A 25,919-nucleotide genomic window follows, 5' to 3' on the forward strand; every position below is an offset into this window, starting at 1 on the left:
CTGGTTGTGATGGAGAGAACAAGGTGCTTTTCAGATCTAGATCTGGATCTAAGCCTACTATCTATGATCACTTATAATTCTCACAGGACCTCTGTCATCCACCTATATTTTTTTTAATTTTAATTTTTTCTAAGTAGTTATACATGACAGTGGAATGCATTTTGATACATCATACATAAATGGAGTATAACTTCTCATTCTTATGGTTATACATGATGTAGAATTACAAAGATCATATACACATATAGCATAATAATGTCCAATTAATTCTACTATCATTCCTACCCCCATACCTCCTCCCCTCCCCTCACCCTATTCTGCCCAATCCAAAGTTCCTCCATTCTTCCCTACCACCGCCCCCCAATTATGAATCAGCATCCACTTATCAGAGAAAATATTCAGCCTTGGTTTGGAGGTGTTAGCTTATTTCGATTAGCATGATATTCTCCAACTCCATCCGTTTACCTGCAAATGCCATAATGTCATTCTTCTTTAAGACTGAGTAATATTCCATTGTGTATATGTACCACATTTTCTTTATCCATTCGTCTGTTGAAGGCACCTAGGTTGGTTCCACAGCTTAGCTATTGTGAATTGAGCTGCTATAAACATTGATGTGGTTGTGTCACTGTAGTATGCTGATTTTAAGAGCTTTGGATATAAACCTAGGACTGGGTCAAATGGTGGTTCCATTCCAAGTTTTCCAAGGAATCTTCATATTGCTTTCCAGAGTGGTTGCACAACCACATTATTGCTTGTATCCTTGATAATTGTCATTCTGACTGGAGATGAAATCTTAGAGTAGTTTTGATTTGCATTTCTCTAATTTCTAGAGATGTTGAACATTTTTTCATTTTTTATTTGTTGATCAATTTTATTTCTTCTTCTTTGAAGTGTCTATTTAGTTCCTTAGCCCATTTATTCATTGGGTTATTTGGTTTTTATTGTTGTTAAATTTTCTGAGTTCTTTATATATCTTGGAGATTGATGTTCCATCTGAGATGCTTGTGGTAAAGATTTTTTCTAATTTTGTAGGCTCTCTCTTCACATTATTGATTGTTTCCTTTGCTAAGAAGAAGCTTTTTAGTTTGAATCCATCCCAGTAATTGATTCTTTTTTAAAAAAAATATTTATTTTTTAGTTGTACATAGTACCTTTATTTATTTTTATGTGGTGCTGAGGATCAAACCCAGGGTCTTGCACGTGCTAGGCGAGTGCTCTACTGCTGAGCCACAACCGCAATCCCCAGGAATTGATTCTTGATTTTACTTTTTGAACTTTAAGGAGTCTTGTTAAGGATAAAGATTTGGGCCTACTTTTTCTTCTGTTAGGGCAGGGTCTCTGTTCTAGTGTCATAGTCTTTGATCCACTCTGAGTTTTGTGCAGGGTGAGAGACAGAGTTTTAATTTCATTTTGTTATATGTGCATTTCCAGTTTTCCTAGCACCATTTATTGAAGAGGCTATTTTTCTCCAATGTATGTTTTTGGCATTTTGGCCTAGCTTGAGAAAACCATATTTATGTGGATTTGTCTCTGTGTATTCTATACCATTGTCTACATGTCTATTTGTCTCTGTGTATTCTGTACCATTGGTCTACATGTCTATTTTGGTGCCAATACCAGGGCATTTTTGTTACTATTGCTCTGTAGTATAGTTTAAGCTCTGGTATTGTGATGCCTCCTGCTTTATTATTCTTCCTGAGGATTGCTTTGGCTATTCTGGGCCTCTTATTTTTCCAAAGGAATTTCATGACTATTTTTTCTATTTCTAAGAAGAATGTTATCATGGGTGGGGTTGTAGCTCTGTGGTAGAGCGCTTGCCTTTCATGCATGGGCACTAGGTTCAATCCTCACCACCACATAAATAAATAAAATAAAGGTATTGTGTCCATCTACAACTAAAATTTTTTTAAAAAAGGAAGAATGTCATCAGAACTTTCATAGGAATTGCACTAAATCTGTGTAGCTCTTTTGGTAGTATGGCCATTTTGACAATATTAATTATGCCTGTTCAAGAACATGGGAGACCTTTCCATCTTCTAAGTTCTTCAATTTTTCGTTAGTGTTCTGTAGTTTTCATTGTAGAGGTCTTTCACCTCTTTTGTTAGAATAATTCCCAAGTATTTTTTTGAGGCTATTGTGAATGGGGTAGTTTTCCCAATTTCTCTTTCAGTTGATTTATCACTGATGTATAGAAATGCATTTGATTTATTTATCGGTACTGATTTTCTATCCTGCTACTTTGCTGAATTCATTTATTAGTTCTAGAAGTTTTCTGGTCGAATTTTTTGGATCGCCATGTCATTGGCAAATAGTGATAGTTTGAGTTCTTTTTTTCCTATTCATAGTCCTTCAATTTCTTTCATCTATCTAATTGCTCTGCTAGAGTTTCAAGGACTATGTTGAATAGAAGTGGTAAAAGAGGGCATCCATATCTTGTTCCAGTTTTTAGAGGGAATGCTTTCAATTTTTTTCCCTTTAGAATAATGTTGGCCTTGGACTTAGCATAGATAGCCTTTACAATAACTTTTATAATGTACTACTGAACATACCTCATCCACCTATCTGATGGTGGCAAGGACTCCATTTTAGTTTTCTTTCATGTATTCTTATTATTAGCTAGAGGGAAATATATCCAATAAATATATATTTAAAACTCTTCTCAAACGGCTATATTACCCTTGCTTAATGATTTCAAGGACAATCCCTAAGAAAATATAAAACCATAATTTTCTTACAAATTCTGTTTTTAATAGGACTTAAAACCAAATGTCTGTGGTTTGGGAAGTAGGATGCCTTCTTCTCTCTTTTCCACAGAGTACACTCACTTTAAATCTAGTTCCCAGACCTTGAAGTTATCCCATCAGATAGGTACAAATGTGCCGTGGAACCCATAAGGCATTTGCACAGGTACCTCTGCTCGGCCTAGTTCTTCAAAGTTCCTGGCATCCAAGACAAGGAGAAAATTGTTTTCATTCTAGAAAAGGAAAGACAATACTGAACATTCCCTTCAAAAATCAATCAATCTCCTCTGGGTGATAAAGTTCCTAAGAGAGAGACGATGTCTTATTCACTTTATTTATCTAGCATCAGCATCTAGTACAATGCCTCACCTATTCATTCACTAAATGTTTGCTGAATTGCTGAACTCAACTGAAAATAAAATTGTGGCTTAGTATTTTTACACTTAAAGCAAATTAAATTCTTTACATCAGTCACCTTCATAGGATCTCTTTGAATCTAACAATCATTTTACCTGGCCCTTTGAATCCCCTAAGAGACACAGAAATTTTTTCTTCTGAACTAGAAATGCCTCAATTTTTGTGTTACTTCAGAGCTGTTCAAAGAGCAGCATTGCAAAGCAGACTGAGATTGCCCTTATCTAATTACATGAGTGCCACATGTATGGCATGAGGACTAAACCCTTGGCACATATTACCAATTAATCACAGTATTTTTCCACCAAACCATTTAATGGCCAAGAATCCTATACCTCAGGCAGCCACTAATAATTGATCAAAGCTGGTACTCAAAGTGAACCTATTTGCCATTATATTGCCCCTGACAAGGAAGTCATTTAGTAAATAACAGTATTGAGATACTATGCCAGGGCTTAGGATATTGGACTTTGAGGTCAGGACATTGAAACTGGCAACATAGATAATTGTCAACATAACTGGCAACATAAAAATGATATAAATATTAGACAAGAAGCCAGTAGACTTACATACTGGCTTTACCACTAGGAGATCTGCTACAAGTCTCCTTCAACTACTTTAAGCTATAAATTCCATATTTTTAAAGTGGAATCCCAAAAAGTTGCTTTGATAACAAGATACTATGATTAAAGCACTTTGTAGTGCACACCTGTAATCCCAGTGGCTTGAGAGTTCAAAGCCAGCCTCAGCAAAAGTGAGGCCCTAAGCAACTCAGTGAGACCTTGTCTCTAAATAAAATACAAAACAGGGCTGGGGGTGTGGCTCAGTGGTCAAATGCCCCTGAGTTCAATCCCCAGTACCCTCCCCCAAAAAAATACTTTGTAAATAACAAATTCCCGTGCAAATGTGAGTTATTATTATGATTCTACAAATAGAACTTTAAAACAATAATAAAGTATAGACCTTGATAAAAGGATTGGTCAAAGGTAAGAAGGGGAAGAAAAGGAAGATGGTGCCATATAGGAATCAAAATAAACTATGGACTGCATCATTCAATATCATCCTCAAACAACTCAATGCTACTTTTTTTCTGACTGGTGTTAGGGAAATATATTACCTGCTTGGGAGTGATCACCACAGAAAGAATAATTCCATCATCTTCTTCTTTAGCTCCTGGTACTGGAACAAAAATAGGTTCTGAGGGATAAAAGCCATCTTCTCTCCAAACCTGCAAAGTCCAAAAAAAGTATTTTATAAAAGGCCATTCATGGTGGGAAGATTTCTATAGCTTCTGTTACTCCCAGTATGAAGTGGCTGTTGATAGAATATTGCAACAATAAAAAAAAAATCAGGCTGAGTTGAATACAGGAGAGGATTGGGAAGCTTTGGCAGCCCCAGATTCCATCACCATCAAACATTATTTGTGTGATTATAATTTCCCATCAACCTGAAATATTTTTCCAACAACCTCAACTTCACATATTCTCCTACAATAACATCAAACATAGAATTGGTTTTTCTGGGCTTGGTGCTCATTTAGATTTCCTAAAGGAGACATATTCACTTTTTTTAAAAAATATTTTTTTAGTTATCAATGGTTATTTATTTATTTATTTATTTATATGTTGTGTTGAGAATCGAACCCAGTGCCTCACACATGCTCTTACACTGAGCCACAACCCCAGCCCCATACCCGCATCCCAGATGATTCCATGGTTCTCAAACTTAGGAAAAGAAAATGGTTTAGCTGTTTAAATATTAAACTATCAAGAATGACCTTAAGCAAAGCAAACTAATTCTAGGGACAGAAAAGGTCTTTGAAAATTTCAGAAAAAGATAAAGGTTTTTGTTACCTTCAGTGACTTGTTTATCACATCAACCTTCATCAGAGAATCCCCCACCAAATGCCGAAAGCCACAGCCATAGAAGAAATTATACTTTTTGCCACTGAACTGGCCATAGTTGATCTGAGGAAATTCAATGCCTCCTTCTTCCTCTAGGTCCTCATAATGTAGATTTTCATGAGAGCACCAGATCTAAAAGAGGTCCCAAAAGGATCTGAAGTGGTTGCTTAATTGTCTTTAGTTTAGGTCAGTGACGTATCATTTTTATATTGTTACTCTTTCCATCATGACTGCATAGAACATTATCAGATTTTGTGAATAAGTTGTCAAGTGACATGGGAGACGGAAGTAGCTTTTTATTCCACTAAAGACATTGATGGCTGCACATTGATATGTCTGTGGTAAGTGCAACTCATCTAGAAGGTGAGATGGTCAATGATAATCTCGAATGATTAGACATTGAACAACAATTAGAAAGTTTATATAGCTGTTTCAAAACACAAAAAGGATAGTCAACACAGTGTTCATTCCTACTCAGTTTCTATGATTCTTGTGTAAGCAAGGTTTCATGACCTTACCCTGCTCAGCTAAATGTTATAAAACCTATTGGGCACCAAACATTCTGGAGAAGAGCCAAAGACTAAAGTAACACCACTGAAGTCAAAGTTTTAGTCTACTGTCCATTCATAGCATACCTTCCCATCACTCTGTTTCACAGCACTGGCTGAAGAATAGGACAATGGACTGAGGTTCTCTCCTGCAGGGTCATTCTCACTGATATGTAAGGGCAACACAAACCTTCGAGGGAAAGATAGGGCTACCGAATTATAGACCTGTTGAGGAGAGAGAAATAAACAGATGAAAAATTGTCATACATAATAAGATAACAGCACACCCCAATAATTTGGATGCAGTCAACATTATTGGCATTCTTAAGTAATTATATAAACAATAATTTCCATTCATTCATTCAACAAATATTTGTTGACTATCTACCATAGGTTAATTACTATTTTAGACACTGGGGATATGCAGTGAACAAAGCAAAGTCTTTGGCTTCATGCAACTTATTCTAGTAGCAGAATAATAATAAATATTAAAATTATACAATATATGTTATTTAATTGGCTTCAGATGACCAAATGATTAAAGCCAGAGGTCTGCAGGACTAAATAGCAAGGAGAGGTGCTCTCTACTTCAGATTGGTTGTGAAGTAAAGGATCAACCTACAGGCCTGGATTGCTCAACCCCTGCATATTGTTGAGAAATGCCTGTTTTCATGACTAACCCTTGGCTGAGTCCTGGGAGCTGAGTTCTTGGAATGTTGTGTGTGTGTGTGTGTGTGTGTGTGTGTGTGTGTGTGTGTGTGAAGCCTTGAATCACACAGGTATTTTATGCTAACAATGTAACTGAAACAAACACCTGAATTCTCCTGACAGTCTGGAACTTTAGTAACTAAGATTTGTCCTGTAGGGGCTATATTCCTACTTGACCACTCCCAGATGCAATTAACTTAAAAATTTAGTGATTAGGTTTAATGGTCAAAAATGCACAGATGAAGAAAGAATTTTTAGATACTAAGGCAGTAGAAAAAAATAACCCCCCAAGAAAATGCTTAGAAAGAAACAAGGATAGAAAATACTAATAGGAATAAAATGACAGAAGGATAGGGTGAAAAGTACTAATGTAAGTGTACTGTAGTCCCCCTAAAAAGGAGAAAATGGTAGTGTCTTCATAATATCCCTGAGGCAAATTTCCAGTTCTTTGAAGTAGGACCTCACAGATCTGTATTCCAGGAATAAGAATAAAGCTTCAGCTATAAAGTTGAGTTACAGCTGCCAGACATGGGAATACTCATTGCTCACAGTACAAATATTACCATATGCAATATTTGAAGAACTAATGGGTGAAATGTTTCAAAATTATAGAAAGACATCAGACAATATATTCAAGAATCCTTAAAAATCCAAGTGAAAAAATTAAAAGGAAAGCATTTAAGATATTATAGCTTTTTAAAAAACAGAGAAAAAAATTTTAAAGCAGCCAGAGGAGAGAAAAAGATAAACTCAAAGAAACAAAGATTAGATTAACAAATGATTTCTCAACAGGAATCAGAAGATAATAAAATGATATCTTAAAAGGGTTCAAAGAAAATAATTAACAACAGGGCTGGGGCTGGGGCTCAGTGGCACAGCGCTTGCCTAGCACATGTGGGGTCCAATTCTCAGCACCACATATAAATGAATAAAATAAAGGTCTATTGACAACTAAAAAATTATTAAAAGAAAATTTTTTTTAAAAAAAGAAAATAACTAGAGTTCTTTATCCATAAAAACATTCTTCCAAGAAGGAACAAAAATACATTTTTTCTGACAAATAAATTTCCATCAATAGATGAACAGATAGCAAAATGCAGAATCAAACAGAAAAAATATTCAACCTAAAAAAGGAACAAAATTCTGATACATGCTACAACATGAATAAATTTTGAAAATATTATGTATGTAAAATAAGTCATACACACAAGGATGAAGTATGTAAAATATGCAGATTCATGTACGAGAGTATCTGAAATAGAACAATTACCAAAGGATGTTCTTTAGTTAGAAGAACATGTTTCCAGATAGAAATGTCTGAAAGACTAGGAAGAATTAAAAGCAATAAAAAAGGTATAAATGAGGTCTAAAGGGGTAGTATGGATAATTATGATTACATAAGGAAATGATAATAATAATGCCTTTTAGTATTTAAAAAAGAGAGAGAATTAAAATATACGAGTAGAATATAAGCCACAGTAAACAAAGGGACTTAAAGTACTGCAGAGTCCTTGCATTGTCTGACAAGAAGTAAAAAGACCAATTTACAATGTATTTTAATAATTGCTTATATATTTAAGTCTCTAAAATAATTGCTCAAAGAACATAAAACTACCAAAGTAATGGGCAAGGTTTGGGGGAGTGGAGAGGCAAATTAAAAAATAAAATGTAGAGAAGGTGAAAAAAGAGGAGAAAAAGAATCATTATACAAATAAGAAACAAATTGCAAGATGACATTTTTAAACCCTGATATATTAGTGCTTGATTCAACTAAATGGCTCAATTAAAAGTAAGGAATTACCACAGTGGATTTTTAAAATACATGCTGCTTACAAATACAAATTTTGAAAGATTAAAAGTAAAAGGATAGAAAAGTTATAGCCCGAAAACAGCAAGAAAAAAGTAAATTTTAAGACAAAAAACATTGTTCAGAGGTAAATATTCAACAAACTAGAAAAGTAAAACAATTCTAAATTCATATGCACATAATAACAGAGCACCAAATATGTTAAAGCAAAAATTAGAAGGACTATATGGATAAGCAAAAAAATCTATATGCTATTTTAAAATATATCTTTTAATAACCAATAGATCAGAAATCAATAAGGACAGAGAACATTTGAATATTATTAGCCAATGTTATCCAATTGACAAACATGAAAATTACATCCAAAATACAGAATATATCTCCTTTTAAGATGCATATTTTTAATATGGCATTGTTTTTAGTTGTAGATGGACACAATATCTGTATTTATTTATTTTTATGTGATGCTGAAAATCAAACCCAGTGCCTCACATCTGCGAGGGAGGTGCTCTATCATTGATCTACAGCTCCAGCCCCTAAGATGGCACATTTTTTAAATGAACTTACTTTGGCTCTTAAAGCAAATCTCAATACACTGCAAAGTATTAAAATCATACAGTAAAATTAAACTAGAAATCAGTGACAAAAACAACCTAGAAAAATCCCAGTATGTTTGAGAATAAGAAATAAAGAAATACTTCATGTTTGTATAAATAAGTTAAAATATACTCTACGGTCAGGTATTTCTAAAAAGGACAAATAAAATTTTTTAGAAAGAAATAAAGGTATGTATTTCAAAGAAGAAAAGTCAGTGAAAATCAGAAAATGCTTTAACTTAAAATTTAAAAAATAATAAAATACATCAAAACTTGTGGCGTGCAGCTAAAGCTCTCTTAGAGAAAAATTTACAACAGCAAAAGTTTAAGCTAGAAGGAGAAAAGATGAAAAACAACAAACTAAGTTAAAAGAAGGGTAGCACATCAGCATGATGAAAGCAGAAAAGAAAATAATAAGAGAAAAAAATGATAAAATTGAAAACACACGCACACACATTAAAGAATATCAACAAAAATCACAAAGATGATCTTTTGGAAAAGCCTTATTAAATCAATTAGATCCTGACAAGCTAAACAAACAAGACAGACAATGAAAACAACCATATTAGGAATTAAAAAAAAATGTGAGAAGAGGTAGGGCAACCCATCAATTGACTACATGCATCTAAAAAATACCAGATGATCATAGTATAGGTAACTTCTACCAATAAAATTGAAGTTTTAGATGACATGGATTAATTTCTACAAAAACACAATTTACCAAATCTGACACAATAAGAAACAGAGAATTGGAATAATCCTATACCATTAAAAATAGAATTCATAATTTAAGGTTTATCTGTGGAGAAATTCACAGACCCAAAAGGCTTTACTATTAAATTATTACAAAAAATTTAAGAAATAATGCCAATCCTATATAATCTCACCAGAAAGAAGAAAAACAAAGAATAATTTCCAACTTGTCTGAGATCAGCAAAACCTTGAAACCTATACCTTATAAGGGCATTATAGAAAAAAATTACAAGTTAATTTTATTCATGAACACATGTAAATTATTAGCAATATTTAAATATTAGCAATGCAAATCTACCAATGCATTAAAAAGAAAATACAAAAAAAAAAAAAGCAAATACCATGCAACCAACTGGAATTTACTTTAGGAATGGAAGTAAAATTCAAAATTCAATAAATGGCTGTTCTAAATATTCCTTAAGAATCAATCATTGTGGGCTGGGGTTGTAGCTCAGCGGTAGAGCACTAGCCTAGCATGTGTGAGGCCCTGGGTTTGATCCTCAGTACCACATAAAAATAAATAAATAAAATAAAGTCATTGTGTCCAACTACACCTAAAAAATAAAAATAAAAAAGAATCATTCTACTTTACCACATTAATGGGATAAAGGATAAAATTTATGTTATTATCTCAGCAGTGCAGAAAACTTTTGATGAAATCCAATATCCATCCATGATAAAATTCTTAATAATATAGGAATAAAAGGATACTTTCCTAATCCAATAAGGTGTGTCTTTATTTTTTAAATTTATTAATAATTTATGTTCATGCACAACCTGCACACAAATGTTTATAACAGCTTTATTCACAATCACTGAAAATTATAAGCAAACAAGATGTTCTGTAGAGAAATGGATACTCAACTTTAGTACAAGAGAATATTACTCAATTATAAAAAGAAATGAGCTATCAATTTTTTTCTTTAAACCTAAAACTTCTCTAAAACATAAATCTATTAACTTATTTTAATATACAGTAAACAGCATGCTTAATGATAAAATGCTGAAAGCTTTTCCTCTCAGATTGGGACTCAGACAAGGACATCACTATCACCACTTACATTCAATAATGTACTGGAGATCCAGTGACATAAGACAAGGAAAAGAAAAGATCAAATAAACAGTTTAGAAAGGAAGAAAAGAAAATGTCATTTTTTGCATATGATAAAGATAGTGATATGGAAAATCTAAAAGAATCTATGGATTTTTAGAATTTATAAGACCCTTACATTATTGACTACAAGATGAATAAAAATCAGTTGCTGAGGAGGATTCAAGATGGCAGACTAGAGAGAGGCTGCATTCTGTGTCACTTTGTGACCTGGGATTCAAGTAGTGGGAATACTGTTTCTCTGCAAGTGATTAGTGGACCCCTGAGAGCTCCTCCATTGAGGAATCATGGCTGCAGTGCCAGCACAGGACTCCTGGCCACTCGCCCACGTAGGACCTCCTGGTACCCAAGAAGGACCATCAGCATCAGCGCCTGCGCAAGACTCCTGACTGCTGCCCACATGAAGGATCACTGGCTATAGTTCCCATGTGGAAGCCCATCTACCAACGTGGGGCTCTGCCTGTGGCCTCCATCTTGGGACACAGAAAGCACAACCATAGTCCCCTACATGCAGTAGCCTGCACCTGGGTACACTGCACAGGTCCGGAGACAGCTGCCAGCCACAGCACTACATGCCACAGAGCTGCATCTCTGAACACACGGCACATTGCCACCACCCAGCCCCACCCAACCTGGCACCCATGGGTGAAAGCAGCTGCCTCCATCTTGGGACACCTTCGTCACCATCTTTAGTTGGGGCAACCCCCAGCTTGGAACACTGGCTGGGGCTTAGAAGCAATATCAAGGTACTTAAAATCCCCAACTCCCTCCTCTTCCAGACAGCTAACTTGGCACAGTAATTGCAGCTATGTAGCCAGTCCATATCTCGCAAAACCTGGTCCTGACCAACTGCTCTCTGACAGGTGCGTAGCCCACAAGACCTCCAGAGAGAAAGGTTCCTTATTGGTAAGTAGAAATGGAAGGGGTGAGTGAGATACAGTTTAGAAACTAAATTAGGGACTAGGAATTGTGAGGTTTACAGACAATATAAGGAGATAAGACCACAGGCCCACATCACACAAGCCAGCTCCAAAGGAGATCTTTGGGGTGCATTTTTTTTTCCTTTATACTAAAGGAAAAACCAATCAAAGGAGAAACCAAGTCAAGTTAAATACCAAAAATAAACAAAAATGACCAGGAAAACAAATCATGTCTCAATAATAACCCTAAACATTAATGGCCTAAACTCACCAATCAAAAGACATGGACTGGCAGATTGGATTTAAAAAATATACATATGCTGCCTTAAAGAGACTCAACTCATAGGAAAAAGACACGCACAGACTGAAGGTGAAAGGTTAGGAAAAAAATACCACTCACATGGACTATGGAAACAAGCAGGTGTTTCCATACTCATATCAAATAAAGTAGACTTCAAGCCAAAGTTAATCAAAGGGGATAAAGAAGGATATTTTATACTGCTTAAGCGAACCCTACATCAACAAGACATAACGATTATAAATATATGTATATATGTCCCAAACAATGGAGCATCTCCATTTATCAAACTCTTCTCAAGTTCAAGAGTCAAATAAACAACAACACAATTATCCTGGGTGACTTTAACATACCTCTTTCACCACTGGATAGATCTTCCAAACAAAAACTAAACAAAGAAAATATAGAACTCAATAACACAACAAATAACTTAGACTTAACTGACATATATAGAATATTTCATCCTTCCACAAGAGAATACACTTTCTTCTCAGCAGCACATGAATCCTTCTCTAAAATAGACCATATACTATGCCACAAAGCAAGTCTTAGCAAATACAAAAGAGAGAGAGAGAGAGAGAGAGAGAGAAATACTACCCTGCATTCTATCAGATCATAATAGAATGAAACTATAAATCAATGATAAAATAAAAAATAGAAGCTACTCCAATACCTGGAGACTAAATAATATGTAATTAAATGAACAATGGGTTGCAAAAAGCATCAAAGAGGAGATTAAAAAATTCTTAGAGGTAAATGAGAACACTGATACAACATATTGAAATCTCTAGGACACTATGAAGGCAGTACTAAGAGGAAGGTTTATTGCATAGAGCTCATTCCTTAAAAGAAGAAAAAGTCAACAAATAAATGACCTAACACTATATTTCAAAGCCATAGAAAAAGAAGAACAAATCAACATCAAAAGCAGCAGAAGACAGGAAATAAGTGAAATCAATGAAATGGAAACAAAAGAAACAATTGAAAAAAACGACAAATCAAAAAGTTGGTTCTTTGAAAAAATAAATAAAATTAATAAACCCTTAGCCATGCTAACAAACAGAAGGAGAGAGAAAACTCAAATTACTAACATACATGATGAAAAATGAAATACCACACCAGACACTATGGAAATACAGAAGATAATTAGAAATTATTTTGGAAATTTGTACTCCAATAAAACAGAAAATATTGAAGGCATCGACAAATTTCAGAGTCATATGATTTGCCCAAACTGAATCAGGATGATATATACAAGTTAAACAGATCAATTTCAAGCAATGAAATAGAATAGGGATGCAGCCACATCAATGTTTATAGCAGCACAATTCATAATAGCTAAATGTGGAACCAACCTAGTTGCCCTTCAGTAGATGAATGGATAAAGAAACTGTGGTATATATCCACAATGGAATACTACTCAGCATTAAAAAAGAATAAAATCATGGTATTTGCAGGTAAATGGATGGAGTAGGAGAATATAATGCTAAGTAAAGTAAGCCAATCCCAAAAAAACAACAAGATATGTAATATCCTTATAATGAAAAGTACAACATTACTGAGAGAAATTAAAGAGGATCCAAATAAATGGAGGAATATTCCACATTCATGGATTAGAAGACTCAACACTGTAAAGATAACAGTCATCCTCAAGTTGACATATACTTGCAATGATCCCAGTCAGGTTTTTTTCCTTTGCAAAAACTGACGAACTGATTTGAAAATTTATGGGTATGCAGAGAGCTAAGAAAAACGCAGGCAATCTTAAAAATGAAAACAGCTAAAAAACTTAAACTACAGACATCAGAACCTACCATAAAGCTATAAATAGTTAGGAAGTATAGGTAAACTTATTAATAGGTACTGTTTTAAGATATTTTAAAATAAAACTATAAATGAAAAGTAAAACTAAAGACAAAGCAAATTTATATTATATAATACAAGAGCAATTTTTACCTTGAATTTAGTATCAGGAAAAAGTGAATCTCTTCAGCCAGAAGAACTAATACACTGGTGGTCCATTTTAATATCCTTCCAGCAAAACATGTTCAATATATTCAGTGCTTAAATGTAATATAAAACTACTCACAATGGCTTCACAGCACCTATCTTAGCTGTCTTTACCATGTTTTCTATTTACTAAGCATTAAGTAAGCTACTTCAAATTATTTTTTAATATTAAATAAACAAATGACAAACCTGTATCTTCAATGCTTTAAAACTACTCTCCCTCCTTGTTTGCTACAAGAGGGCAAGGGAAACAGATAATTCCAAAGCCAAAGCCAGATTTTGGAAACAATACATTTATTTTATTTATTTATTTTCCAAAGCCAGATTTTGACTGCATCACAGCTATCCTGCCAACTGACAAATCAGTGACGTTTACCTGATCGAGCCCTTCCCCAGATTTCCTGAGATTCTGTAGTTGGTAAATATCTAGGTTTCTTCCATTATCTTGACAGCACATATCAATTATAATACAGCCCTCATCCTCAAAGGCATTGATTTGATGAAAAGTAATAAAAGGTTTGCTGTAGTACATCCCTGGAAGAAGCTGCAGGGGAAAACACACACTGAGGTTGGTTGGTTGGTTTAACATTTTCTTTTCTTTCCTTTAGGGAACAGATCCACAAAATTCAAATTAAGGACACCCCTACTCCTTATATTGTACACCCAGTAGTTATAAAAGTAGAATCCATAATGTAGAAACAAATGTGCTTTAATTTAATTGCTTGCTTAATTATTTGATATAGAATAGTCAACTGCAACAACTAATTAGAAAGTCCTCATGAAATATGGTCCAATGTTTTAAAGGATAAATAAATTCTTAACTACATAGTTAAATAGAAAATACTACTACTTCGTAAACCTATTAACTAATTAACTAATTTTTTCAAAGAATTAATTAATTCTTTTTCAAAGTAATGGACTCAGTATTAAAATTTTTTAATGAAATTCAGGTAGAGCAAAATTAGAATAGTACTACTTGGAAAGGTTAAAATGTAACAGCACTGTTATTAATCAGGAGTATAAAAAGATATTCAACTAACATGGCTTGGACTTTGGTGGGGTTATCATATTGACATGTTGATAAGTCACAGAAGGAACTAATGGAAGTATCATTGCAAAAGTTACAGAGGATCTCTCATGAGTACTACTCTCTTTCGCAACTACTATGATAGGGAAATCCATGATAAGAGAGTTTCCTAGATGCCATTTTAATTGAATCAGATAATTAAAAGAATAAAAACATTTTCTATAATTTTCCAATATGTAAATACACTGTAGTAATTAATAACTAGCCCAACCAACAAAAGAAGGTGATATTCTTGATTAAGGGTGTCTTAAATAATGCTGGTGACGATTTAAAAAAAAATAACCACAAGGAAATTCACATTTGAGTCCAACCATTTTCATGATAAATATTCTCAAAATACTCCACCTGTCCAGTGTGTTTATCCACCACATAAAATCGGGTATTATACTGAGGTTCCCAGCTTATTCCATCTGAAAAGGCCTTTCCTCGAATTTTAGAAGTGACAATTTTCCACAGGTTCATCTTTAGAGGCTGTTCAATGAAGATTATATAGTTCTTTGTCATTCCTAAAAGGTTCCATCAAACAATAAAATATTATTTAGTAAACTGGAATTGTATGAAATGTGACAGTTACAGGACTGGTGCCTGGACATATTATTGCTGACCTAAACAAACGACAGCCAGAAATACTTCTTCACTATTTCCCAGCTTTGCTAGACATATTTCCTGTTCCTACATAAAAAGGGGAACTGCTTAGAATAGCTTGGGTTGAATGTCCTCAGCTTATCTGTCATCTTTTTTATATTTAAACTATTTTGGTTTATGACAAAGTTATGACCTGTACATTTATCCTTAGTCCTTTTCTATTTATACTGGGGGTATATATACACCTAGGAGCATGGCCAGAACAATTTAAAATACAGAAAATAAATATTCTGAATAGAAGTTGAAGGAATCTGTGTAGAATATGAATTTGCCCAAAAACATATAGTCTAGACCTTTTCATGTATGATGATTACTTGTGGGCTTTAAAGTTGCCAAAACTGTGAACTGTCACTTAACTTTTTGGTAATTTCTTGCACTGAAGTTAGAAAGCTAGCAGTTAGCTAAGTTCATTTTATTTAATCAAGCACTTCTTATGCAAGCAGTTAGCTAGCATAAGAAGTGCTTGACTAAATAAGATGAACTTAGCTGGTATTAAAATGCAAACCTGGTATTATCACAACACTCTTTTTTTTTATTATTGGTTGTTCACAACATTACAAAGCTCTTGACATATCATACTTCATACATTAGATTGAAGTGGGTTATGAACCCCCAATTTTACCCCAAATGCAGATTGCAGAATCACGTCGGTTACACATCCACAATTTTACATAATGCCCTATTAGTAATTGTTGTATTCTGCTACCTTTCCTATCCCCTACTATCCCCTTAACAAACTATTAACACAGCACTTGCCAAAACAGGGCCCAGTGCAATTTGCCTCCTCTCTGGACTCACCAAAGCTGTGGTAGTAAGAAGGTTTCATTTTCTCTTCAGAAGAAATAGAACATATCACCTGGGCTCCATGTATCGTTTCCCCAAGGTCCACCTTCTCTGGAGGAACCCGAATAATATTATAGCAGGAACCTGGAAAACAGACCTGTCTTTACTGTTTACATACATTCTAGAATAATAAGGAAAAAAAAAAAACCTTACCCTTGTCAAGGACTTGGCAGTTAGTAGGCAAACTATAAATAGCTATTGATAGATTAATTAACATCATATTTGATAAAACAGTCAATGAATGAATAACTATTTGGATGATATTTAAAAATTATCTTGGTATTAGAATTGCCAGTGTGGGTCATGATAAACTTTGGTAACATAGAATTTTGCAATCTTCAGTCTTCTTTTGGAACAAAATAACCAGGTAGTTCTTGATCTGGTTATTCTGCAATTACATAATGAGTACTTGCTGAACTCCAGACACTGTCCTAAATGTTCTAAGCATTATATCCCAGGGATTCGTATATAATAGTGTAAGAATCTCTTCTTTTATAAAGCTTAAATTCTAATAAATCGTATAAGTAAGAAGTACAATGCATCAGGTGGTAATAAGTAAAACAGAAAATAAGCCAGGGAATGGTGATCAGTAGTAACTGTGTAAGGGTAGGGCCACTGTTTGCACTTTTAAATCTGGTAGTCTAGGAATGCTTCACTGAGTAAGTGGCATATAAAGACCTGAAGGAAATGAAGAAGACAGCCTTGAGGTTTATCTGAGAGAAACTCATTCCAGACAGAGGGAAGAGCAAATGCAAAGATTCTCAGCCAGGAGCAAATTTGGAATGTTCAAATAATAGCAGAGACCAGAGTGGATCTATCATAAGGAAAAAGGAAGAGAGTCTAAGAGATGAGGCCAGAGAAGTGGGAGTGGCTTAAAAAGGACTACTCTGGATACTTATACACTAAAGTGGGCCAAGAGCAGCAGTAAGGAAACTAATAGGCCTCTGCAATCATTTTAAATTAAAGAAGATGGTGACTTGAAATAGACTGGCAGCCAAGGAGTGGTATGACATGGTTAAACTTTGGAGACATATTAAAGGCATTGCTGAAATTACTTTTTAATCAATTAAATATGGATGTGAGAGAGATATGTGAAGGATGACTCCTAAGTTATTGTCATGAGCAACTATAAAAATGGAGTTCTCATAAACTGAGATGAGAAAGACTCATTTTAAGAAGAGAAGATTCATGGGGAAAGATCAGGAGCTTGGTTTTGGACAAATTAATTTTGCAATGTCTATTAGACATCTGGTTAAAAAAAAAAAAAAGATCACTGGGACTGAGGTTATGGCTCAGTGGTAGAGTGCTTGCCTTGCACAAGTGAGTCCCTGGGTTCCATCCTTAGCACCACATATTTAAAAAACAAATAAAATAAAGGTATTGTGTCCATCTACAACTAAAAAAAAATTTTTTTAAATCACTGACTAAGCAACTAGATATAAATTACTGGATAGACCCAGTTGGAGATATGGGCATGTTTAAGACCCTATTACACATTTATAAAACATCATGCTTCAGTGATTAAAGAAATAATAGACAAACTCTATGGTTTCAAGAGCACTAACTATCTTTAACCGATTAGTATGAAAGACATATTTTAAATAAGTTATTAAAAAACAGATCAATTATGTTTAAAGGATTTTGTTAATTTTAAAAATGCTTTAAAAATATCTGGGAAAGCTAATACAATTGAAAGTTTTCTGTTTCCCAAAGATGGAAATTAATGGCAAACACTTTATTACAATGAGAATCACTAAATTTCCCCCAAATGTAACCTAGGTAGTTGAGCTCCCTGGAGCTACATGTACATGAGTTTCAGTTCAAAAATTTCTCATTAAACCAAATAATCCAGTGAGAAAAAAGAAACAGGTTCAGTGTTAGTTGGGATTAGAAAACAAAGGAAACATTTCCTGTCTCTGTAATTGGATTAAGTGGCAATTACTCAATTCACTGAATTTAAACACATTAGTCAATGAACTATGGTAACTGCAAATTTTGAAGGCATTAGTCAAGGCAAACACACCCAGGAAACACCCAGCAGAGGGAATACTCAAGAAGATAAGACCTGTCCAGTACTGTTAGTCTAACTGGCAAGCCTACCAGGAGTTTGTGTAAACAGCAACTCAATGCAAAGTAATCACAAGGCACAGCCCCTTGTGATTGGTGGCTGGATTTATCAGGGAGCTGCAGGAACACAGAGATCACCCAAGGATCATATTTAAAAATGCAAATTTTTGGCCCTCTTTCAGTTCTACTGAATCAGAATCTGAAGATAAACAAAACTCATTGATCTACAATGCTGGCAAACATTCCAGATGATTCTTAGACACATTGAAGGCTGAGGATCACAGATCTGATGACTATTTTTTTTAACATAAGTAATCCTGAATGGTTCAACAGTATTTTTCATATGAATGAGTTACAAAGTGATTTACTTGATCAACAGAGTTGATTAAGAAGTATACTTTTCATCAAAAAAGACAGGTAGACAAAATAACCAGTATATCCATTTGCTGAAATATTTTACCTAGAAGGATGTTTGCTGTTCCCTATAACATTTCTGAAGAATTCACCTCTTCCTGGAATTACAGAAGAGGAGAGGAAGCTGGATGCTAGGGTGTCCAGGGCATCCTATCTGTACTTGAGCCAGTAAATCACAAAACTGCCATATTCATCATCTTCATATAGATTCAGATGTGTACATATGAAATACACAGGAACAACCCACAAAGCCAATTACTCACCAAAAGTATACCATTAACTTATACAAAGGTTTCATAGGTTGTAGATGGTAAGTTAAATGATACCTAAATAGAAAGATAATCAGAAATATCTAGTACTTATACTAACACACTCCTTTTCACACAGAGACATGTATACTCAGGTATAGAGACATGAGTTTGCATGTTCTAAGATAATGGATAGATAGGTGAAAAGTTTCTTAACAAGTGAAGGAAGAAAGAGTGACTAGGTAAAGACTGGGTAATAGTGACTAAGTAAAAAAACAAAAAAGCAATGCCATCTTCTGATGGATTAGTAATTCATTGTGATGGATTACTAATGAGATGGTCTAATAGCAAACCTTTGAGTGTGAGTTGGGCTTGGAATCAGGTCTGGTCTCAGAGACATGGAAGCTTACCTAAGCAAGTGACTTAAATTTCCTCAAGATTCACTGCCCTCATGGATAAAATGGAGAAAATGATAACACTTCCTCAGGAAGCCATTATAAGGATTAAATGAGAAAATATAGAGGAGAATGCTTAACACTGTCACATGGCAGTTACTTGATATACATTAATGATCATTATTCACTGTTAGAAATTTCTGGAACAGATTGATATGCAATAGTGAAAGCATGTGAATGACCAGGAAAGAGATGTGGTATAAATAATTGTGAATGCAACTCCACTATGATTTTAACTTTCTTTGTAGTACATTATTCTCATAACAAAAATAAATTCCTTTCTATGTAATAGTCAATGTACCTTCCCTATATGTGCTTGCTGCAGCATTCTAAATTTCTTATACTTATGGTATGGTACTGCTTAAAAATTCAAGTTCAAGATATATTTACTGAAAATCCCTAAAACACTTGTAAAACAAAGTCATGATGGAACATAAAAATGTAAGTTATGCTGAAAAGGACAAATAGAAAATCAGCTGCTAAGCAAAGGTGCAAAAGGACCAGAGAACAGATACTTAATCATATATTTAAGCTCAGTAATGCCATTTTGGAAATTTCCTTCTGAATCTTTCAAGTGAAGTTTCATGTGTTTACATCTTAACCATAATAAAATAATAGAAGAGGAAGACAGTTAACTCCCAATTATTTCTAAAAATACCTCCATCCCCACTTTACCTTGTGGTCCATAGGAGTTCCCCATATTGTATGCTGTTCCATCTGGATCATAATGAGGATGTGCAGTTGCTCCATTTACAGCAATAAATTTGCTCCAATCCACCTGCAAATTTAAGATCATTAGAGATTTTTAAATATTACATGCACAGATCTCTACTGATATGCATAAGTAGTAGAGACATGTAAACTATTTTTAAATAATATATGAAAACTACAGTATAAGCCCTAATTTCTTACCTCTGAGAAGTCAAAATTAGTTTTCCCACTAAAGAAAAAGAAATTGAATCTAAAAGCCAAAACCCACCACCAACAACAATAACCTAAATAGATTTATCCAAGATTAAGGGAAAGTTCAAAAGAAGCAAAAGAATTAAAATTAAAATTTTAGTCAATGTGTTAAAACAATATGGATCTAAAGCTGTGGTTGTAGCTCTGTGGCAGAGTGCTTGCCTAGAGTGTGAATCACTGAGTTCAATCCTCAGCACCACATAAAAATAAATAATAAATAAAGGTATTGTGTCCATCTATATTTTTAAAAATATTTGAAAAAAAATATGGATCTAGACAATCTCCAGTTCAATACTATTCTGGTAGAAAGAACATAAGCCTATCAAAGTAAATCAGCAATTTTCTATTTCTCCTCTACCCTAACCTTCAGATACTAGGATTAAGTTTTCTACCTTTAAGTAAAACCAACCCCATACTCCATTCTAATCAGGACAAAGGATGAATGTGTTCTGAATCAATGGATAACTTTGTTTTTGTGATTAAGCCTCCAGTTTCTTCTACAGGTACCTACTATTCTAAAAAAGCATTTTGAATGGAAAGAAATGTTCGGATCTATTTTATTCATTTTTTAACCTATACATTACCTTTTCTATTTTTTCCAGAGTTTCAATGTCCACTTTATTCATAAAATTGGTCTCAGTGCTTATGTAGTAATCACCTTTGTACTGCACATAGTTGACATTGGTGTTGTCTGTCATGGCTGAAACCAACCATCAGAATTATTTTAGCATAAGAATTTACTGTAGTAGACACTAAGTATATATTTACAGAGAGAAAATAGCTTCAACATCCTCTCACACCAAACAAAACATGTTTTTCAAAATTTATATTTGCATGGATTATAATATAATAATTTTAAATAATGGTCACTATCACTTACAAAATTCTGGGCATGTGAAAGGCTGCTTACCAGGCCGTTCAAACTTTGACAAGAAACGTTCAAAAATATTTTTGCATGGATCAGGAAAAGCCAGTGTGCCAAATTCTGAGATCACAATTCGATTTCCAACACTGTTGGTCTTATATGTATCACTCTGTAGAAACTTGCTCCTGTATGTCACTGTGCCTTTCTCCATCCTGAACTGATGAAGCAAAGCCATTCCATCAAACCAGTGACTGTACCTGCAAATTCGAGAAAAGAACAGGAAAACATGTATCAGTAAGAAAAGCAAGCAGTCAAAATTAAAGGTGGAATAACAGATCCACATTTCAAATGAAGAGATAAGAAGATTACATGGACTCCCAGTACCACCTGATTATTCAGAGAGTTTAAAATTCAGGGAAGATGGCATGTTGAATATCCTGTTTGTATGCTTTTCTTCTATTAATCTTCCCTACATCAGTTTAATGCTGGGGATTGAACCTGGGGGACAACAGCAACTTATGTTCTCCTGAACCTTACCCTTGTCAAAAATCCAAAAATCTCACATTCCATAAGGCTAAAGAAAAACCCTACAGTGTGAATCTTAAGATAATTCTGAAATTTACCCTGCAGCCAAGAGACTAGCTTAAGAGGTTATGGAAAACTTGGCACCTTACAAATTAGAACAAGTTCCTAAGCTTTTAGAAATAGTTATCTTCATAGCTTATATATATTAAATTTTCCATTTACTTTAAATTTTTTCAAATTTTTCACAATTGTATAAAGTAAAATAAACAGGATGACTGTCCTTCCTGCATAATCATTTTTGTTCTTATAATTATACTAGAAATGTTCTACTTAAATGATAGAATATTGAAAAACTAAGAAAAATTTTGTGGTTTTGCTTTTAAAAGGGCTTATTATGTGGTCCTTTCATATGCTTGACAGAGTGAATGCTTAATGATAGGTAAACAAAGCTAACATCATTGTCTTGAAAGGCAATGGATGGGCTGATGTTGTGGCTCAGTGATAGAGAATTTGCCTATCTTGTGTGAGGCACTGGGTTCAATCCTCAGCACTGCACATAAATAAATAAAGTCCATTGAGAATTAAGAAAATACTTTAAAAAAGACAATGGTTTCTCAAAGTAAAGTTAGGAAAGATATTTGTTCACCCATGTTCATAGTGGCTTTACTCACAACAGCCAAAAGGTGTAAGCAGCTTAAGTTTCTACTGATGGTTGAATGGATAAACAAATGTTCACATTGTGGGGGTTCGAGCATGCCACCCTAAAATATGTCACTTTGACATACTGATTATTTTGTGTTAAAAGCACTTGAAAAACACCAACTGCAAGAAGAGCTCTCTGACCTTCCCTTTTCTTTCTGAAAGCAGAAAATAACTCCCACGAGAAAGGTACTTTCTATGTGCCAGAAGGAAGACATTTCTATTGCTGGAGATGGGGCATGGAGGCCAAGAGAAATCTGTAACAAACTTTGGTAAACTTGTCTTCATAGTCACTTTCCTACAATTAACTGCTCTAGACTTAACCCTTGTCTTGTCATATTTCCACAATTTACCACTCTTTGTCCAACCCAGCATATAATCTTTCAGTTCTGATACTTTAGGTCATCATTTTTCTTGTGAGGGTTCCCCAGTTGATGTAACAATTATTAAATAATGTTTGTAGCTTTCTTCTATTAATCTTCCCTACATCAGTTTAATACTGGGGATTGAACCAAGGGGCACCCTACCTACACTCTCAGCCCTTTTATTTTTTATTTTGAGACAAACTTGTGATCTTCCTGACTCAGTCTCCTCTCAGTTGTTGGAATTATAGGCCTGCACCACCTCCCCTAGCAGATAAGGTTTTTGTTGTTTTGTTTCATTTTGTTTTAAGTTGTAGATGAACACAATACCTTTATTTTATTTATTTATTTTTATGTGATGCCAAGAATCAAACCCAGTCCTTCACACATGCTAAGTAAGCACTCTACCACAAAGCTACAACCACAGCCTCCAAATGAGGTATTTAAAGTAGTCAAAATCATAGCAACAGGAAGAAGAATGCTTTGTGTTGGGCTGGTGGGGAAGGATAATTGGTGTGTTGTTGTGTTAACTGGTAAAGAGTGTCAGTTTTGCAAAACATTCTGAAAGTCTGTTTCACAACAATGCAAATTCACTTAACACTACTGAACTGCACACATTAAATGATTAAGGCATATGGAAATGTTTATATTTCATGTATCTTATGACAGTTTTTTAAATTCAGGAAAAAAAGAAAAAGTCACTCTTAAACCAATCATTTCAGATGGCACCTTTATTATACACTAACTTCAGTAAGTTCTTGGGTCTATTCCTGGACTTTTTATTCCATGTGATTTATCTATTCACCTATTCATGTCATTTATCTATCCACCTATTAAAACACTATTCACAGTGTTTTAATCATAGAGGATTTATAGTATATTTTGATGTCTGCTCACTACTCCTGAAAATTTTTCATTTTCAATGTTTTCTTGACTATTCTTGAATATTTATTTCTTCTAATGAACTTTACTATCAATTTGTCTAATTGCCTTAAATAGCTTGTTGGAGTTTTTATTAAGATTGCATTAGGCCTTGGGTTCAATTCCTAACACCACAGGGGAAAAAAAAGAAGAATGGACTTTGGGCTGGGGTTGTAGGTCAGTGGTAGAGCATTTACCCAGCACGTGTAAGGCACTGGGTTTCAATCCTCAGCACCACATAAAAATAAATACATAAAATAAAGGTATTGTGTCCATCTAAAACTAAAAAACAATTTAACAAAAAAGACTGCATTAGATTTATAAATTAACTTACATAGAACTGAAATCTTTATAATGTTGAATCATTCTACTCAAGATCAGGGGATGGGCTTTCCATTTGTTCAAGTGCATCTTTCAAGAGTTTTAAAGTTAGCACATTTCTTGGTAAGTTAGTTTCAAAGTATTTAATCTTCTTTGTCACAATTGGAAATGAAGATTTTCCTATCATTATGTTACTGCTTGTGTCTATGACAGCTACTGATTTTAGTATGTTGATTTTATACCCTGTTACTTTATGTTTATTGTTAAGATTGAGTTTTATTATTGATTCTCTATAGTTTTGCAGGTTTGCTACTATATCATCTGCAAAGAATAGTGAGTTTTACTTCTTTACTAAGCCTTCTGCCCTTAATTAATGTCACTGGTCTAATTGTATTGCTTATAACTGGTATAATGTTGAACAGCAATGGAGATACTGACATCCTCTCCTTGTTCCTGGAGTTAGAAAAAAATGCTTGTAGTAATTCTCAATTTAGTATTACTCAACTTACTTACTTAGTTTTAGCACAAAATATTGAGACAGAGATAGAACCATAGAGATAGATATGTATGATATGATAAATATGATATGTATACTAAGCATATATGCAAACAGTTATGTTAAGAAACTGCCTCATGTGGTGGTGCATGCCTATAATCCCAGCCACTCTGGAGGCTGAGGCAGGAGGATCTCAAGTGCAAAGCCAGCCTCAGCAAAAGCAAGGCACTAAGCAACTCAGTGAGACCCTGTCTCTAAATAAAATTCAAAACAGGACTCAGAATGTGGCTCAGTGGTCGAGTGCCCCTGAGTTTAATCCCTGGTACCTCTCCCCAAAAAAGATACTATCCATTAAGTCCTATTTTCTTGAACAGGTTTTTTGAGCAATTGATGTTGACTTTTGACAAGTATCTTTCAACCTTTATGGAGATAATTCTATGTTTATTTTTCCAGAGATCTATTAATGTGGTTATATAATAATTTTTGTATGTAATGAATCTATCTTGCATTCTTGGAATTACTCCCACCTAATTATAGTGAATTTTATTTTTAATGTGATGTTAGATTTTTCTTGTTAATAAAATATCTTAGTCCTATGTTAATATCATACATTTTGTATTTTATCATGGGTTTTTACAAATAAAATTAGTCTATAATTTTATTTTTGCACTATCTTTATCCTGTTTAAATATCAATATCATAGGGGCTGGGGATGTGGCTCAAGCGGTAGCGCGCTCGCCTGGCATGCGTGCGGCCCGGGTTCGAGCCTCAGCACCACATACCAACAAAGATGTTGTGTCCGCCGAGAACTAAAAAATAAAAATATTAAAAATTCTCTCTGTCTCTCTCTCTCTCTCCCCTCTCTCACTCTCTCTTTAAAAAAATAAATAAACAAATAAATAAATAAATAAATATCAATATCATAAAAATTTGGGAATTTTCCCTTTATTTTCAATGCTCTATAAAAATTACAAAGCATTAGAACTACTTCATATCTGAAGGTTTGAGAGACTTCTGTAAAATAATCTGGACCTTGTGCCCTTCTCCTCTTCCTCCTTCTTCTTCGAATATGTCTTTATTGACATTCTCTATTTCTTCTACATAAACTGGTCTTTTTAAACTTTATATCTCTACCAATTTTAGCAATCTGTTTTTCCCTAGAAAATTATCCATTTCATCAAGGTTTTGAAATGTA

The 25,919-nt window shown here is 34.1% G+C and overlaps 1 protein-coding gene across 3 annotated transcripts in view; it reads right to left on the minus strand.

Annotated features, from left to right (window-relative positions):
• Positions 1-1,583: 1,583 nt before the first annotated feature.
• The window catches only part of SDHD (succinate dehydrogenase complex subunit D), a 98,842-nt gene continuing 74,506 nt past the window's right edge, over positions 1,584-25,919 (minus strand). For 2 of the 3 annotated variants that reach the window (XM_081266043.1, XM_081266044.1), the window contains exons 3-12: positions 21,446-21,657; positions 21,120-21,235; positions 20,248-20,350; positions 16,344-16,472; positions 15,246-15,406; positions 14,190-14,357; positions 5,698-5,835; positions 5,012-5,194; positions 4,276-4,386; positions 1,584-2,977 (exon numbers count right to left, since the gene is read on the minus strand). In XM_081266043.1, coding sequence (XP_081122169.1) covers positions 2,864-2,977; positions 4,276-4,386; positions 5,012-5,194; positions 5,698-5,835; positions 14,190-14,357; positions 15,246-15,406; positions 16,344-16,472; positions 20,248-20,350; positions 21,120-21,235; positions 21,446-21,657 — 1,435 coding nt within the window. In that variant the 3' untranslated portion in view covers positions 1,584-2,863. The remainder of the gene's footprint in view (positions 2,978-4,275; positions 4,387-5,011; positions 5,195-5,697; positions 5,836-14,189; positions 14,358-15,245; positions 15,407-16,343; positions 16,473-20,247; positions 20,351-21,119; positions 21,236-21,445; positions 21,658-25,919) is intronic. The other variant, XM_081266049.1, reaches the window with a different exon arrangement.

The sequence above is a fragment of the Spermophilus citellus genome, assembly GCF_964194105.1.
Source record: "Spermophilus citellus genome assembly, chromosome: 2".
NCBI classification, from domain to species: domain Eukaryota; kingdom Metazoa; phylum Chordata; class Mammalia; order Rodentia; family Sciuridae; genus Spermophilus; species Spermophilus citellus.